The 16329-nt window shown below is 45.4% G+C and overlaps 2 protein-coding genes across 6 annotated transcripts in view; one reads left to right on the top strand and one right to left on the bottom strand.

Annotated features, from left to right (window-relative positions):
• The first annotated feature begins 8488 nt into the window (after positions 1-8488).
• gbx2 (gastrulation brain homeobox 2) lies at positions 8489-10960 on the top strand. The gene is made up of 2 exons (XM_053847239.1): positions 8489-9176; positions 9727-10960. Exons 1-2 carry the CDS (start codon positions 8729-8731, stop codon positions 10245-10247), a joined length of 969 nt encoding a protein of 322 aa, XP_053703214.1. The 5' UTR covers positions 8489-8728; the 3' UTR covers positions 10248-10960.
• A 3036-nt stretch (positions 10961-13996) lies between these two features.
• agap1 (ArfGAP with GTPase domain, ankyrin repeat and PH domain 1) overlaps positions 13997-16329 on the bottom strand; it is a 44756-nt gene continuing 42423 nt past the window's right edge. For all 5 annotated transcript variants that reach the window (XM_053856873.1, XM_053856881.1, XM_053856902.1 and 2 more), the window contains 2 exons: positions 15328-15583; positions 13997-15139 (listed from right to left, as the gene is read on the bottom strand). In XM_053856873.1, coding sequence (XP_053712848.1) covers positions 14930-15139; positions 15328-15583 — 466 coding nt within the window. In that variant the 3' untranslated portion in view covers positions 13997-14929. The remainder of the gene's footprint in view (positions 15140-15327; positions 15584-16329) is intronic.

The raw sequence follows: 16329 nt of genomic DNA, 5'->3' as shown, positions 1-16329 counted from the left end.
ACACAAGCATGATTAGTGGAAGTAAACACGCGCTCACGTCTCAGCGCCTTTCATCACTGTGACGGTCGCTGCAGGAAACTCCTCAGCACAGAGATTTTACATTCTGTCAGCTGGTGCAAATTCATCGCCTCGCCTGAAGAGACTTTATTATACGTCAGGTTAGACTTAAACATGAGTCCCTGAAGCCAATTACCAGTGACCTCCATATTAATCCAGCAATGAAAATATGGGAGTCATAGATCGCGCTTGCCTGCAAACACAATGTTTGAGGTAAAGTTCGGCAAATAAGGTTGTCATGGTGACGGAGGCGGCAGCTGAGGAGCCAAGAATGAGCAGAATAATGCCTAGGAGGACCCTTCTGCCCCCTCCTGTCACGTCACCTGGATGACCCTGGATATTCAGTCGCCCACCCCCTCCTCTGACACTCATGCATTATGTAGATGCTGTTTGGAGAATTCAGTAGAATATATGAAGCATAAAAAGCGGGGCAAACAAAGTCAAGCTCCTTGAAACTGTGAGCAAGAGAGGACTAAACCAGTGGTGCTCGCAAGCCTACATACAGTGGTACCTTGGTTTTTGAACGACTCGGACTTCGAACAAATCGGAGTTCGAACAAAAATTTTGAGATTTTTTTGCTTCAGATTTTGAACGAAAATCCAGAACTCGAAGGCCCCTGAAAAAAGCCGGCAAAAAACGAGCCCCTGTATGCAGACGTGTCCCGTTAGCTACATTTACTGACTGTTTTTTCTTCATATTGAGGGGTAAAACCTTTCCTGTCTCCGCACTGGACCGTGGTAGAGTGTCACAGGGGAGGTGCTCGCTCTTGACACCTCCGAGGCTGGAGCGCACTCCAGGGTTTGATGTCCTGTTGTGGGCTGGAGCTGGGACAGGGATGAGGCGAGTCTGGGACAGAGCCTGACTTGGTTTATGACTTAGTCACAGCCAAACTGCACAGAAGCGCACATTCAGAGCTGGACACACTCCGGGCACCTCAAACAAAAACCCCTCTCACATGTTACCCTGCGATTCTGTGGTAAAATTCCAGCGTAGGTCCTTGTGAGTAACCAATCCAATATTTTTTATTTGTATCTGTTTACTATCGTTCAGTGGTTGTCAGCTGGAGCCTGTCCTAGCTACCCGGGGGTGAGGGCAGGGGACACGCTGCCACTCACTGTCCATTCGATCAAGTTGATTACCTTTTGGGACAGTTCACTCTCTCATGGAAACCACCCCCACCCCCACGTCCTCACTGGAGTGTGACCCTGGATGCTCCTGAACAGCTGCATTTAACGGCAACCTCACCTGGTTTGTGGCGACTGATGCTGGAAACCAGTCAATCCAGGGGCAGAGAGCAGACTGACTGGATTTTACTGCAGGGTGAAAAGGTGATGGGGAAGCAGAGGCTTTGGTGGACACCAGGTCCACACCAGTCACGGGACGGCACCCTTTATTGGAAATCTCAGTTAGATTTAAAGCAGTTTTGTGTGTGTATAAAAATGACATACATTGTTATGAAATACGCAACAAGGTCTAAACCAGCGTTTTGATCCAGTTTCACCTCATTTGTCCGGAGATAGAGGTGGACGATATGATGACATTAAATCATGAACAACAACGTGAGGAGATGGATTCACTCACACTCTTTCTCTACAGTGCTCCTCCTCTTCCCACACAGTCGGTCAAATGCACAACTGAGTTGTTTTCAAACCTGATGGCCCTCTAACATGACCACACACCTTCACAACAGAACAACGGATAGCTAACAGCTAATGTGACGTCTCACTTCAAAACTTAATTGACACTCGTACATAGTCAAAGTTTGCTATGTGGTTTAAAAGTTGGATAAAAACTAAATGCAGAACCAAATGTGAAGAGAGAAAGTTGTAATGAAGAAAGCAGAGTCAAACAATGATTTGTCTGGAAATTGCCCAAACAAGAAATTGTTAGATTTTTGTCTTTTTCCTTTGGGACGAACACTGACCAAAAATACATGTGAGACTGTGATAAAACTGAAACAGTTATTTAAAATAACTGAATAAATCATTGTATATTTTGACATTTTAAACAAACACATTTACTGCAATTTGTTTCTGCAAATAACATGCCATCATCAGTAGCTACAATTTTTCACAAATTAAAAAGGATTTTCTGCAGAATTTTCACCTGAGCACAGTTTCCCTTTGGGTGAGGTTCATTTGGTGGTTATGAGCCTCTGGATTTTTTTTTCAATGAGTCAAAGGAGCCCTGGCTTGAAAAAGGCTGAAAAACGCTAGTCTCACGTTTATGGACATTGAACAATATGGAGCGAAACATAACGTCCTTTTGTGTCTTTGCAGCAGCACATAAAATAAGTATGTAATTCTCATATTTGCTGGTTCCAAAATGATCACACCAGCCGCCAAACAATGATGTTATGTAATCAGTTGCATTGTTTGGTTTGGTTTGTTTGCTACAAGCCAATGACCATGACTCAAAACACACATTTTTAACATTCTACCTCGTCTTTTTTAGCATCATTTGTCACACAAAATGTAGCTTTTGCTGAAATTAAATGTGATGTTTGTCCACATGCGGTAAAGTTTAGTGTGAGGAGTCGCTTTGGCTATGATCAACCAGTTTGGTTGAAGAAAGAAGGAATAAATAGTGGAATGTAGCAATACAACGTCTACATCACAGCAATGATAATGTGACTAATGGGTGGGAGGCTTCGCCCTAAGTTCGTGGAAGATGTTATACACCACTGCAATTGGGCTGAATGGTTCCTATGATCTTGCTATTCAGTCGCAAATGCAGTGGTACAGAATGCTAAGACACTGAAGACGGGATATGTCTTCCAGTAAATGGACAGTGAATTCACTCTGTCCCATCTGATTCCAGGACGATGAGGGAAACTTCTTCAGAATTCTTTAAAAAAAACTCAGCTCAGTGTTTGTGTCCTTAATCTCCAGCTCCAGTGCGTCTGTTTGTTGGCGGGGACACCTGTGAACGTAGCATGATTGACAGGGGGCGGGGTCACATGACGGCCACGGTCGCCGGGTCATCTTGGTTGCGTTTTGAGAGCAGGGAGGGGTCGAGGTCGGCGTTGATGGCTGCGGTGATTCATGGCAAACAAACACACTCGCAACCCGTGTCCATCCCGAGGAGTGCTTTGAACTACAATCAAGATGGCGGCCAGGCTGGATCAGAGCAAAGCTGAGACTCCCATGATGGTTGTCTCTCTCCACTCTGATCTGCAGGACTGATGATGATGTTTGAGGGCCTCACACAGCGGCTCATTCTCTGCCGCTTCACTCCATTAGCCGCATACAGGGGGTGGAGGCGAGGGGGGGGTGTGTGAGGGCGGGAGCCCAGAGCCGAGCCCAACGCTAATTACCACATGAGGGATGGCGGTGAGGGCTCATTAGCGACAGAGCGCAGGGAAATATAGCGTCTCAGTCCGGCTAATGATGTCGGCTCCTCAGCAAGAGTCAGCCAGGGACGGCCTGCATTCGCTGCTTCATCAAACGTCGGAACGTCCAGAGGTTAACGTGCCTGTTGACTCCTCGCTCTCGCCGTCGCAACGTTTCTTCCCCCAAATCAAACGCCGACGGCCTCGTTAACACACCGACGAGTCTCTGGAACGGAGGCAGGTCAGAAACGCTCAGGAGCTAATTGGTAAATAATTAACAGCAATATTTTCATTCTAAATCCCATGAGTTGATTCGAAATCTCAGACGCCGAGATCAGCTGTTCTGTGCCAGTCGATCTTTCACCATCAGGAATAAAAGTTACAGACTTGTGAAGACAACGGAAAAAAAACCCCAAAAACATTACTGGCCAAATTTTGTTAAAATATTCGACATATCAGTCAAAAATGGGGCTTACATTATGCCGAAGAAAAAGAATCTTAAACATAACTTAAATTTTGTTACGAAAACATTATGAAGTCGGAGAAACTGTATTTACGCCAAAACATTCTAAAGCTAATTATTATTCTTATAACTGCTTATAAATAAACATTAAATACTGAACTATCTTTGTAATGGAACTATGGGGGAAATGTGTAAATATGACTTTAATGCGCCTTAGTATCTTTTCCTCAGCTGTATGGAGGCAGACACTGTTGCAATGACCACTACTGTACTTTAAAAGGAAAAAGTAGGCTGGCGAGGTGGTCACGCTGATAACTAACGCCTTGTATTTAGTATTTATATGGTAATGAAAAGGTACATTTCCTTTGTGTTGCTCTGACCTCATGTGGGGCGCATAAATCCAGGCCAAGGGCCACATATGGCCCCCGGGCTGCGCTTTGTCCACCTCTGTACTTGATCCAGACATCCAGATCACTCACTGTGTTTCCATTGTTCTCAACATATGGACAAGCAGCAAAACTTCATCATCACCTCTGGCAGTATTTAAGTATCTCCTGCTGTTTGAGGTGGTAATAAGACTTCAACCCTAAAAAACACAGGAGTATTTTAGGTTTATTTTGGATCCTGGCTTTCATATCCTAGCCATTTCAATTTTGAGATGCCTTCCTCGACTGTAGCTGTTCTCCTGTCTTCTGGCAAAGTTCTTGTATTGAATGTCATATCATAGAACCTATGGCGTCTCTTTCTTAAAGACAGTATGATCAATATGAAAGTAAAGCATTTTACCGTTGCCCTGCAGATACCTTGGAGTGTAAATCGGCTCAATTTCTTGAATCTCAGCGACAGAATATTCGTTTAAAACCATAATAAATATGATAGATAAGTTGCTTGTGTCCCTTTTTGTAATTTACATCAGTAACAGAAAGTGTCACATTAACATCATTCAAGTCATGGAAACAGTTTTATTGACACGAGATGAGGGAGCCGTCCAAATGGACCAGGCGGGTGAACTGACCGGCTGTGTTGTCTCCCATCGTCCCCCTCAAGAACACAAATTTGATTTTAACTCATCCATTGAGGAAGGACAGAATTGAAGTGTGAGAACCAATAAAGAGCCTGGAAGACAAGACAGTGTTCACAGACTTGATTGACAGGCCTCTTTCATCTGGCTGAAGTGACAGGACGCTGGCGCGACTAACACAATTTTACCTGCAGTCTCCTCTTCCTCAATTTGATAATTTAATAACCCTGCGTGTGAGAGCTCCAGCGGAGGAGTGTGAGAGTCTGGGGAACATTCTTACAGGCTGCTTTACGAGCCTGGTCAAAGGTCACGTAGAGAGAAGGGGGGAGAAAAAGGAGAGGATGTAATAACAGTCATCAGCAGCTGGAGTCACATCTGCTAGCTGCTGCTGGCAACCATGGAAAGTTGCAGAGTCCTGATGGACGTCCAAACACCGGGCTTTTACACAAACGGACACGCATTTTAGAGGCTAAATCTCAGCGAACCAGATGGCCTGCACCTTTCAACAAGCGTCAGGAGCAGAGGATATTTATGATTTGCCCTGCGCTGATCTGTTGATGAAGATTAGCTGGTTACCTGTTCATGAAGTGGCCCAAATCTTGCTCATGTACAGGCGCCAGGAACTCACAGCAGGCATTCTCTGGCTCCTGCGTCTTCAGGTCTCAACAGCTAACGTAGGACACAAACTTAATGTAAGGGTGCTAAGGACTGGATGCTGTGATAAAGGGCCAGCGTTAAAACTCTGTACACTGTGCTGAGTGTAGGTTGTGTACAGAGGCCTAACAATTAGCATGATGACCAGTGCTGGGGAGCCTCCTCGCAAGCAAAGCTAGTAAAATTAAGTGCCGTTCAGTCTCGAAAGTGGGAGAAATGTAGCGAGTTAAAACAATATTTTTTACTTAATCAGCATGTGGTGTGTAGAGTATGAGTGCAAAAAGGTGAATGCTCTGGTGTTGGTGAATGCATCTACGGGCATTTCTAAAAAAAACAGTGAGAGTCTGTCAGCAGCGCAACAAATGATGATGCAAAACCAGAAAAGCACAGGACCCACGTTTAGCTAACATCATATCAATGTGAAACCCAGAACTACTGTACTTCAATCAGGAGTTGACCACTGATCCGATCCAAGTCTGACAACACAGCTGAACATTGAACGGCTCAGTCTCACTGGCTAATGTTACTGTTGAGAGTCTGTTGTATGAAAAGCACATTTAAAGCCCTTTGATGATATGGAGGTGAGAAGATGGTTACCCAAATTTCAGTCCCTCAGAAAAATAGAAATTACAGAAATTAATTTAAAAACTAAAATTAAGTTTATTTCCATGCAGTCCATAATTGGCTGTGACTCCTCTTGCATGAGTCACAATACAGTGGAAGTTTAGGTTGCAATGACAGTCACCTATGTTGTCGAATCTGATGTCACACATTTTCCTTTTACTTAAATCCATAGATTGTCGATAGAGTTCAGGTGAGGGGAGTGTACTGGCCAGTCAAGCACATACACCATGAACCATGGTACCAGTGGCAGTGCAGCAGGTACAGGTTCCGCTGGACAGTTTGCATCTCCATGAAGCATCTCGGCGACTCCAGAAAACACAGGACATGGTCATTGCTGCGGCACCTTCCCACTGGACCTGAAGCAACATGGATTCTGCACCTCTTCTCTCTTTCTCCAGGCTCAGGAACCTTGATGTCCAAATGAAGAGAGATGAACACTGAAGCCGGACCTGATCTGGAGTCGACACTGCGGCAACAGTGCCAAGGATCCACAAACATACCTGCCGAAGACAAGATGGTTACCCTTTTCTTTGAACTTTTTCACTCGCCGCCGTTTATCTTCTCGTAGTCGTCTGAGATGACGACTTGCCCTCCCCTTATGTAGCAGGCCAGGACAAGTCCCCCCCTCTGCACTAGAGTCCTCAACAAGCCATCATCACAAGTGACCCCCCTCCTCGTCACTTACAGCACAACACTGGCAAAGAAAATGTGCCATTCAGCCGCCGAGTGAATGCGCAGGGAGGGCGGCGTTTGGTCTTCAACTGCTTCCAGGTTTCATTCCGCAGTCCCTGTAACATGCAGTAATGACGCGCAGGTAAACACGGAGGCTTCATCCACTGCACTCCAGGTGACCCTCCTCCTCCTCTGCCGCCCATAATGGATGATCAGCAGCTCTCACGTAGGAGAGTTTTAATTAAATCATCCTCCAATCATAATCCACGTTGTTAATTAAAGCGGATAATTTATTAGCAGAAGCGGGGGATTTATTAGCCGCGGCCGTGCGCGGGCATCCGCTCCCCACCTCTTCCTCCATCACAACCTTTTACCGCGTGATTGATACCGAGTCGCGGAGCGCGGCACTATTTGTCTAATGGCCGTGCAATTAACAGCTCTTGTTAACGAGCCGCGCCTCGTTTCATCCTGGAACTTTGATTCCATTTGTCAGCGCTAATTGAAAAATACGGCTGTTTAATGTCGCGGCGGCGGCGGCGGAGCAGAGATCAGGATGCCGTTAATGAGAGTCGGTGACCCTGAGAGGGAGGAGTGGCTGCCCTTGACTGATGCGGAGGGGGTGGGGTCAAGGGTCGAGGGTCAGCCGACTACACATGATGATGATGTGCTGGATTGGATCGACGACGTGAGGCCACATGTGCGTGGCAGAGTGTATCCCAGAGTAGCTGGTGCGCCGGGGTGTTGTGGTGCGTCTGGGCCAGCGACATCTCCCAGAGGAACATCTGCTCACAGCGAGGTGCAACAATTCTGATCAGTTTCTGTCAATTCCCACTCTGGTCTGTAAAGTCCGCAAAAGGTAGTGAGAGCTATGAGAGAATGTCAGGATATGACAGGGTGACCCAGGCTAGCACTACTGGCTCACACTCACAGGTAACGCTGGACCTCTTGTGTTGAGGTAGAAATATGCATTGTGCTTCATGAATGCCCTCAAGACCTGACTCAGTCAGTGCAGTAGCGGTTACAGCAGTACGTTGCAGGTTCGCTTCCCAGCTGGGGTGACCTCTGTCCCACAGTTTCCAAACAAAGCCCCAAACATGAGTGTCTCTGTGTGCCGACCTGTTCAGGATGGAATTGAAATGTACCTGCTCTTGATATTTGAATATTTTGAGAGGAGGACAGTGAACACAAGTGGTGTTTGCTGCACACTGGGAATGACGACAGTCAGTCTGAAACCAGAGCCATCAGTGCAAACGGGAAGCCACGACTCTCTGTTTTATGCAACAAACTAAACCCCACGTTGGTGATCTTAAAGATGAATCCAGATTAGAACTGGAGCGTGTGCTGCTGTGTGCGTGTTGGGGAGAGGAAGGTCAAGTGGAACAATGTAAACAGCATTAGAAAAGTATGCAAGAGTTGGATAAACGGAATACGCACATGGAGAGGTAGAAAAGAAGCGCTTTCCTCCTTAAATGGACTTTAACGGACCTGCGCTCAATAAGTATAATTTGGAGTCATCCGGCTGCAAAACGAGCAGTGACGTCACGACCAACCGGGTCCGAGCGCCCCGAGCGGAGGTGGGGTCTCATCGGGCAGAGGGGAGCGCAATTTAAACCCCAATCATCTGAGCCAGAGCAGCACACACACGCACTCGCCATACAGACACCGAGTCAGTGGCGCCAGGGTCTCACGTGAAGCGGACTTCCAACCAGTGTGAAAGTTGATATTCAAACACGTCTTCGGCAGAAATGGATTGGTTTATGATGAGCGGATTATCCCTCCTGTGAGCGCACGTTACCTCCTCAGTGAGGCTGTGAGTGCCGCACTTCCATCGGGGTCCGTCGACCCTCCCAGGACGCCCGCACCGCGCTCCTCCATCCGCCTCCACTGAGCTCCAGCTGTCGGTCATATGAGCGCAGCGTTCAGCTCTTCGTTCATGGTGATGCAGCGGCCACTCGGTAGCTCCACCGCCTTCAGCATAGACTCTCTGATCGGGGGAGCACCGCAGCCCAGCCCGGGACACTTTGTCTACACTGGCTACCCGATGTTCATGCCGTACCGGTCGGTGGTGCTGCAGCCGCCACCCCCTCCTCCACCTCCTCCGCCCGCCCTGCAGTCCACTCTCCCGGCCGCCCACCACGCGCAGATCCCGGGCTTCTGCTCGAGCCTCGCACTCACCTCCACGCTCATGGCCTCGTTGCCCGGAAGATTCTCGCCGAGCCAGCAGCACCAGGACACGACAAGAAAGTTCGGCGGAGCTGCGCTGAGAGCGGAGGAGGACAAGTGTTTCTTGCCCGGAAAAGAATCGTCGCTCCCGGCCTTCCACGACTCGGACACCCCGGTACAGACATCATCAGGTACGGAGCATTTCGTTTGCAAAACTTTACGAACTGAAAACTCACTTAATGTTTCTAAATAAATAACGGTCTAATATCAAATTATTTCCAACACTGTCAAAGTCAAGCTTTAATTTAAACGATAAGTTTGTTTGAATGAAAGGACAGCATGTTTCCATCCAAATTCCCCCCCGGCAATAGCCGATTTTTGAAGGAATAAATCTTCTTTTTTGTTCACCTTTTCGTTGAGCGATGTCATGGAAATTGTATTTCTCGGAGCCACGCTCATCTCCTCGTTAATTTATTGATTTTAATCTAAAGGGACATTTTTAGTTTTCCCTGGGGATCGGCCTGATCACTGGCGCGTAATTACGCGTGAAAAATACGACATGGATGTGTGGGCCTCACGGTGATCTGATGGACCTGACGGGGGACATCATGACCCCTTCACTGTCTCACTGTCAACCCTCTTCTGCTTGTCATAAAACAAAGCAATTTTTAAATTGTTTTACATTTTTAAAAATCCCAATTACAAAAATGGGATCTCACTGTGGTTTTTGGTTCCACACAGGTCGTGGGTCCAATAAAGACGAACCCAGGGAGGATGAGGGCAGCCGCAGGGACGAGAGCTTCTCCATGGACAGCGACCTGGACTACAGCTCTGACGACAACCTCGCGAGCCACAAGGAGGACGGGGAAGGTGGCTCCGGGGGTCTGGACGATCCCGGGCATCTCCATGGTTCTGGAGGGTCTGCCAGCGGCGGCTCGGGCGGCTCTGGAAAGAACCGTCGGCGGCGGACGGCGTTCACCAGCGAGCAACTTCTGGAGCTGGAGAAAGAGTTTCACTGCAAGAAGTACCTGTCTCTCACCGAGCGCTCGCAGATCGCGCATGCGCTCAAGCTGAGCGAAGTGCAGGTGAAGATCTGGTTCCAGAACCGACGCGCCAAGTGGAAGCGGGTCAAGGCTGGAAATGTCAACAACAAGTCCGGGGAGCCCTCGAGGAACCCGAAGATCGTGGTTCCGATTCCGGTGCACGTAAGCCGCTTCGCTATTCGGAGCCAGCACCAGCAGATGGAGCAGACCCGGCCGTAGAAGACGACCTCTCTGACCATTCTGAACTTGATTAAAAAAAAAACAAAAAACAAAAAAAAACTGCGCGGCTCAAGTCCTGAGCGCACTTAACGCCACACCGATTTTTTTTTCAAACATTCAAATTCAGTGACACCGACAGATAATTGGAATAATGAATAACTCGATGTTGCGTTTCTTAAACGAAATATAAGACAGCTATGCGGTTACAATTCAAGAGTTATGATTACATAGTCATTTTTTACGGCTTTTAAAAATATTGAAATTAACAAATTGGAAACTCCGTCTCTTTCAAAACGGCACATCGTTCAAACGCATTTTATACAGTGATGTGTCGCCCGACTGAGTCGACCGTGGGAGGAATCGTTTTTAAAATGACGAAAAATGACTTTTTTTTAAAAAGCGGAGTCTGGTGTGGTGTGGTGAAGTACATGCAGGCCTGCTGCCAAGAACTGTCAATGACGTCATGTGTAAATAAGCACCGGGACCAAACTGACGCTCGTCAAATTTCATCACTATCTAGAACACTTCAGTTTTCAAACTGTCTTTTGTCTGTGGAACAAATTTTAGATGTTCGCGTGCTTTATTCCATTGATTTTAAAAAAATATTATTATTATTTGGATGGTAAAATGAAGCTGCTAATTTATTTGTATAAAAGTGTAACTAACATTCCTGGCGTTTAAAAAAATATACAAGTGTGAATTAAAGATGAAACCGGATGTGAAACTTGAGGATTTATGTCATCTTCTTCTATTCTTCTACTCAAAACCATTTACCTTGTGTTTTCGACAAACCATTGATAGTTTAATGTTCGTTTTATTCACTTGAAATCATTGAATAAGTAAATCGTTATGGTCCGTGTATGTTAGTTGTTTCCATTCCACAAAGTGAGTCACGGTGGAGGTGGTTTGAAGGCCTCTTAAGAGGATCTTTTCCTAAAATCAAAGATGACTGTTATACAACGGGAAAGAAAGGTGAAATTAATCGATTATTTTAATGATTAACAAGATGTTAATCATCAGAAAGTTTGACTCATGTGACCAATTTTTTTTTTTTAATTTAAGAAAGAATGTAATCGAACGTCCTCGCAGCCTGGGGGTCAAGTGTCAATCCCATCAACGGTCCCATCGGGATCGCTGCGACAATGAGACGCGCGATCCCACCGCCTCAAGATATTCACGCTTAACGGTCCCTTTGAATTTGAAACGAGAAGTGATTCTAAGCCAGAACGGAAACACTGGCCGTATTATTTTAGAAACAAACGATTTAACGAAAAAAAAAAACCCTTCAGATTCTCGATTAAAGACGCAGTTACCTTCAGGTCCAGGATGAATCACGAACACGTGAATTATTGAACGTGATATTGTAATTACAAGCGGCTGGACGCACACTTACAATTTGCCGTGGCAAAGCGGAAAAAGACAAATTCTAAAGTAAAAAAAAAAAATCAAGAAAAAGAGCTCACGGACCGATTATGACACTTGAGTCGTCACAATAACCCGGAAGTTGTGTCCGTCGTTTGTTGCATTTCCGGAGGATTTCTGTTTTATTCATCCATGTACGCAGCATTCAAATCTATGTATAAATGAACGACCTACCTGTTGAGTTCGATCTTGCCGTGCATGGTGGAAAAACGTACGTGTGCAAACAAGAAAATCTGAGTCTGAGGCAGGAAGATGGAAATGCGATGACCTGCAAATAAAACGCATAACAACGTTCTTTCATGAGAAAATAATTCCAAAATAAAATAAAAATAAAATGTGTCTAAACTCACCTCTCATATTCAGCATCAATAGATATAGTTAGAGGATAATTTATGTGAAGTTCATATTTTGCTTTATGGGGAAACACCTAATGAGTGATTTGGTGAAGAATTTGATCTTCCAAGAAATGACACCGTGGACATTTACAAGGATGAATGCATGTCAAACACTTCACAAGTGTGTATGACCAAGAGACAGAAGTTGATGATGAATCACTGAAATGGCATCACCTGAAAAATAGTCTCCCGGTGTGAGCTGCATTGTCAATCTCCCCAAATAGTTTTTCCAAGGATAAAACTAACAACACTTATTTTAAGAAGCATGATCTTTATTGAAAAGAGACAAGTTACAGTTTGAGAATTTGTCTTCAATGTTTCTGTACAACAGACAAACATAAGAACAACAATAACAACAACAATAATAATAATAATAATTCGAACACTTGGGGATGACGAATGGGGAATTTCAAACATGGAACAACCAAAAATGTACAACTGAACAAGGTCATGAGGGGTTGCATCTGTCCAAAGGTTGTTTTATAAATAAGAATAATAAAAACGTAGACAGCATTAGTGAGCTTCAGGTCTGAAGGTTGTGCTGGGCCATTCACAAGCCCAATGTCAGTGTTAAACTGTAGTCGTCTCAATGTAAAACACTGATGAAGCTGAACTTGTATTAGAAAACGATGAAGAGTTCACTGCCACACTGCTTTGCAGTTGTAGAGACTTACTAACATTAATACGTGGAGACACTGATGAATCCTGGAGAACGATAATTTGGAAAAAGGTGTGTTCAGCCCAGCACTTGTTGAAGGATAACGTAAAAGACATCTCTCGCGAGAGAGGGTTGAGCGACTAGAAGCCAGGTAACAGACAACCAGACAGGATTAATTTTTTTTTGTCATTCAAGTTCTATGTATATACAGAGGGCTGGCAAGAGGCCAGCTGGCAGAACAAGCGATAGGCACAGTTATTTGAGAAGCTAAACTAGCAAAGAAATTTCACTAGAGAAATACAATTCGGTTCTGAAAAGTTGCCAAAGAAAACTGGATAGGTAACGCAGTGCACTTACACTGTCTCAGGAAATGCACACCACAGAATGACACTAGTTTTAAGTCAGAACCTAAACGCTAGTTGCAGTTAGCTTAATAAATGCTGTAAAACAATTGAACAATGAGCTTTTTGCTGTGCCTATCTAAAACATATCAGCCTCATGAGCTGTCAGAAATGTGTTCTAAACATGTCTCATGGTTCTAAAGTGTTTCATTAAATTAGAGTTCTACTGTTTCGTTGGTCGAAATAAAAACATTTCAAGACAGACAAACAATTTAGTGCATTTCCATTAAATACAAGGACGTTTCATCCCAAAATCATTGCTCAGGACAGCTGAGAGATAAAAACAAAAAGTAAAATTGCGATCAACCCTTAAGTAATTGACAATAAGGTGCGGTCAGACATTTAGTGTGAAACTGAAAGACGATGTAGTGTCTCATTTCTGCAGACAGGAAGTCAAAAGTGACAGTGATTGGAGTGCGGGAATATTGCTCGAGTAACAGTCAAGAGATGAGCCCGCAAAGCAGGGGACAGAAAAGACGGTGTTGAGCAGACACCAACACAACGCCCCCTCCCCCTCCTACCATTGCAAATTTCATGTCCAGCTGCAAAATATTCAAATCAACCTGTTTTACAAATGACTTTGCCGCCAAGGTTGAAAATCATTCCCAATATTCAATCCTCATTTCAGACTGAAAACAAGTCCAATTAACTGTGCAAATCCGTTGCTCTATGACCAGCTAAATGGCAAGGACAAGAAAAAAATTATGCTCTCTATTTAAATGTAAAACATTTAGAAAAACACAGCTGAAATATTCCGAGCAGCATCTACTGTGTTATATTCCCATTAGCAATAGAAAAAGTGGAGTCAAATGGATTTCGTCAGCAGATTAGAAAAGTCCCCGAGTGGACATTCAATAAGTTGGATTTAAAAAAAAAAAAAAAAAAAATCTGCCACGAGTCTTGGCTCAATGCCGGTCTCATGACCACACATTCTGAATAAAACACTTCCCTTTTTTCCTCACAAAGTAGCTGCTTTCTTTCGTTTCTTTCATCACCATCAATTCACAAGCAGCACCAGGACGTCATTTTCCTCTTTAAACCAAGAGCTTTTGGCGTGAAAGTGTGAGCCGACGTTGCAATGCCCGGGCTGGACAGTTTTAGAAAACGAGAAGCGAGCAGATTAGAAAAATCATGAATGGGTTTGGAATTCAGTCTGGAAGATAATCGTTGTTTCAAACCAAGTGCACTTGAAAGGAAAACAGAAGCGGCGGTCTCCATTCTAGATTCATCGCTACTTCCTGGTGCAGAGTCGGATTACAGAACAGGAGAGACGCTGAGTTATCGTCCAGCCCCTCAATCGTCGTCTAGACTGAGCTCATCGGGGTCTCTAGTCCCTGAGGCTAGCAACAGAGTCTGTACAGACATTTTTACACGCAGGCGCTGCAGTTACTATTTACATCACCAAATGGTCAGATACAAAACAAAGCGTCAGAACATGCAACCTAGCACACTTTGACTACGACAAACCTTTTTTCTCCGTAAAATGCTTACAACACAATTATTTTCACATTAAAAAGAGGCAGGGAAGTTCATGAAGAAAAGAAAGTCAACACACCCAGGAGCCGGACGTCAAAGTCTGATATGGTTTAGTAGCCCGGCCACCTGAGGTGGGACTGGCCTTGTAGCGATCCGATGAGGTATGATGATTAGCCGCCATGTCAATCCAGACCCTCGTACACGACCACAGTTCCCATCATGCATCAGTGGTGTTTGTCACTACTAGGAGAAACGGACGGGACTGATAGAGGCGTAGTGGTTCCCAAAAAAAGAAACGTTAAAAATACTTCCGCAGTCAGGTGGGCGTGGTCATATGAGGGCAGCACTGCCGGCGCTGCTGCAGCTGTTGTTGCGATTGGTGTTGCGGCGTGAGAGATTGGGCGTGGCCATGAGCGGGTGGCGCTCATCCGGGCAGCCGTACTGCGCGAGTGTGTCCATGCATTCTTGGCTGCCAGCCTGTCGCGCGTATGCCAGAGCGCTGTTGCCGTGAGCATCCCTGGCTGTCAGTTCCACGCCGTACTGCGAAGGCAAGTCTTGGATCAATAACTGAACACAACAACTTTCAATATGATCGCATCAAAATAGCAAAACAAATACTTGAGGCTATATTGTCTTCTTTTTGAGTTTTCCATTGTGAAGTCACAATACTCAAAACAACTCCTACAGACAACGTTGAAAAGTCCAAGTAGCAGACCATTGGAACGTACCCAAATAAGCAGCTGTGTGATCACCACGTTTCCCTTGCGGCTGCTCAGGTGCAGCGCATTGCGTCCGTCTCCGTCTCCACACGTCTCGTTCACCTGCTGTCGATTCCCATGGGCAAGAAGCAGCACCACGAGGCGCAAGTCCTCTTCGGCAGTCGCTCTCAGTAGCTGCTGACCGAGAGGTAGATCGGTGCAAGGCAGCAACGCCAGGAACAAACGCTGCTCGTACTTCGCCCGGATCCAGCGCTCTCGCTCCTCCCTGGGGCAGGAAAGGATGTTAAAGGAACCACCAAGGATTGTATGAACAGCAGTCAGGCCGAATAAAGGCCCTTGTCAACCATCCAGGGCATTTTTAGGTCACATGACTAAGACAGCAGACGTCCTGTAGCCAAACCCAGGGGGACTTAACATGCTAGCATAAGTGAGACACACTGGGGGACCAGGACTACATTGTCCGATAATGAAGTGTGATGAACTGCTGATCTTTTTAATCCATCGCTCCAAGACTCTAATCTGCTCTAATCCCTTGATGTAAACATGAGACCATTGATCCCACTGGGATTATTCAGACTCCGAAGGGAGCGGGGAGGGGTGGGGTAGTGAGCTGCTCCTTCTATCCCTTTTCTCCAGCAGAGAGAGGGGGCAACGCCATCAGTGTGTGTCTTTATGTCAAGGATAAATATAGCAGTGGCAACAATAAAAAGTAAATAGACAGCTAGTGACATAAAGAGGAGACAAGGAGCTTTAAAAAAATAATGATTTTTATGGGCATTTAAGGTGCAGTAGCCAGCAGACATGACTGCCTAACTATAAGACTCACGTTACCTGCTAAAAGAGCACGATATGTCAGGAGGCCTTAGAGGTCTTTGACATGACAAAACTCTATATTCAAACACGTTTCAATGACATGAGATATCATGCCACACCTGACTGTACAGACCCTGTCACTGACATCCATAGTGTATTTCTGGAAAACCCACTCTCTATTATACTAACATTCTAATA

The sequence above is a fragment of the Synchiropus splendidus genome, chromosome 1, assembly GCF_027744825.2.
Source record: "Synchiropus splendidus isolate RoL2022-P1 chromosome 1, RoL_Sspl_1.0, whole genome shotgun sequence".
Taxonomy (NCBI): domain Eukaryota; kingdom Metazoa; phylum Chordata; class Actinopteri; order Syngnathiformes; family Callionymidae; genus Synchiropus; species Synchiropus splendidus.
Note: the sequence above shows the minus strand (reverse complement) of the source record. Positions and strands in the feature narration are given on the sequence as shown.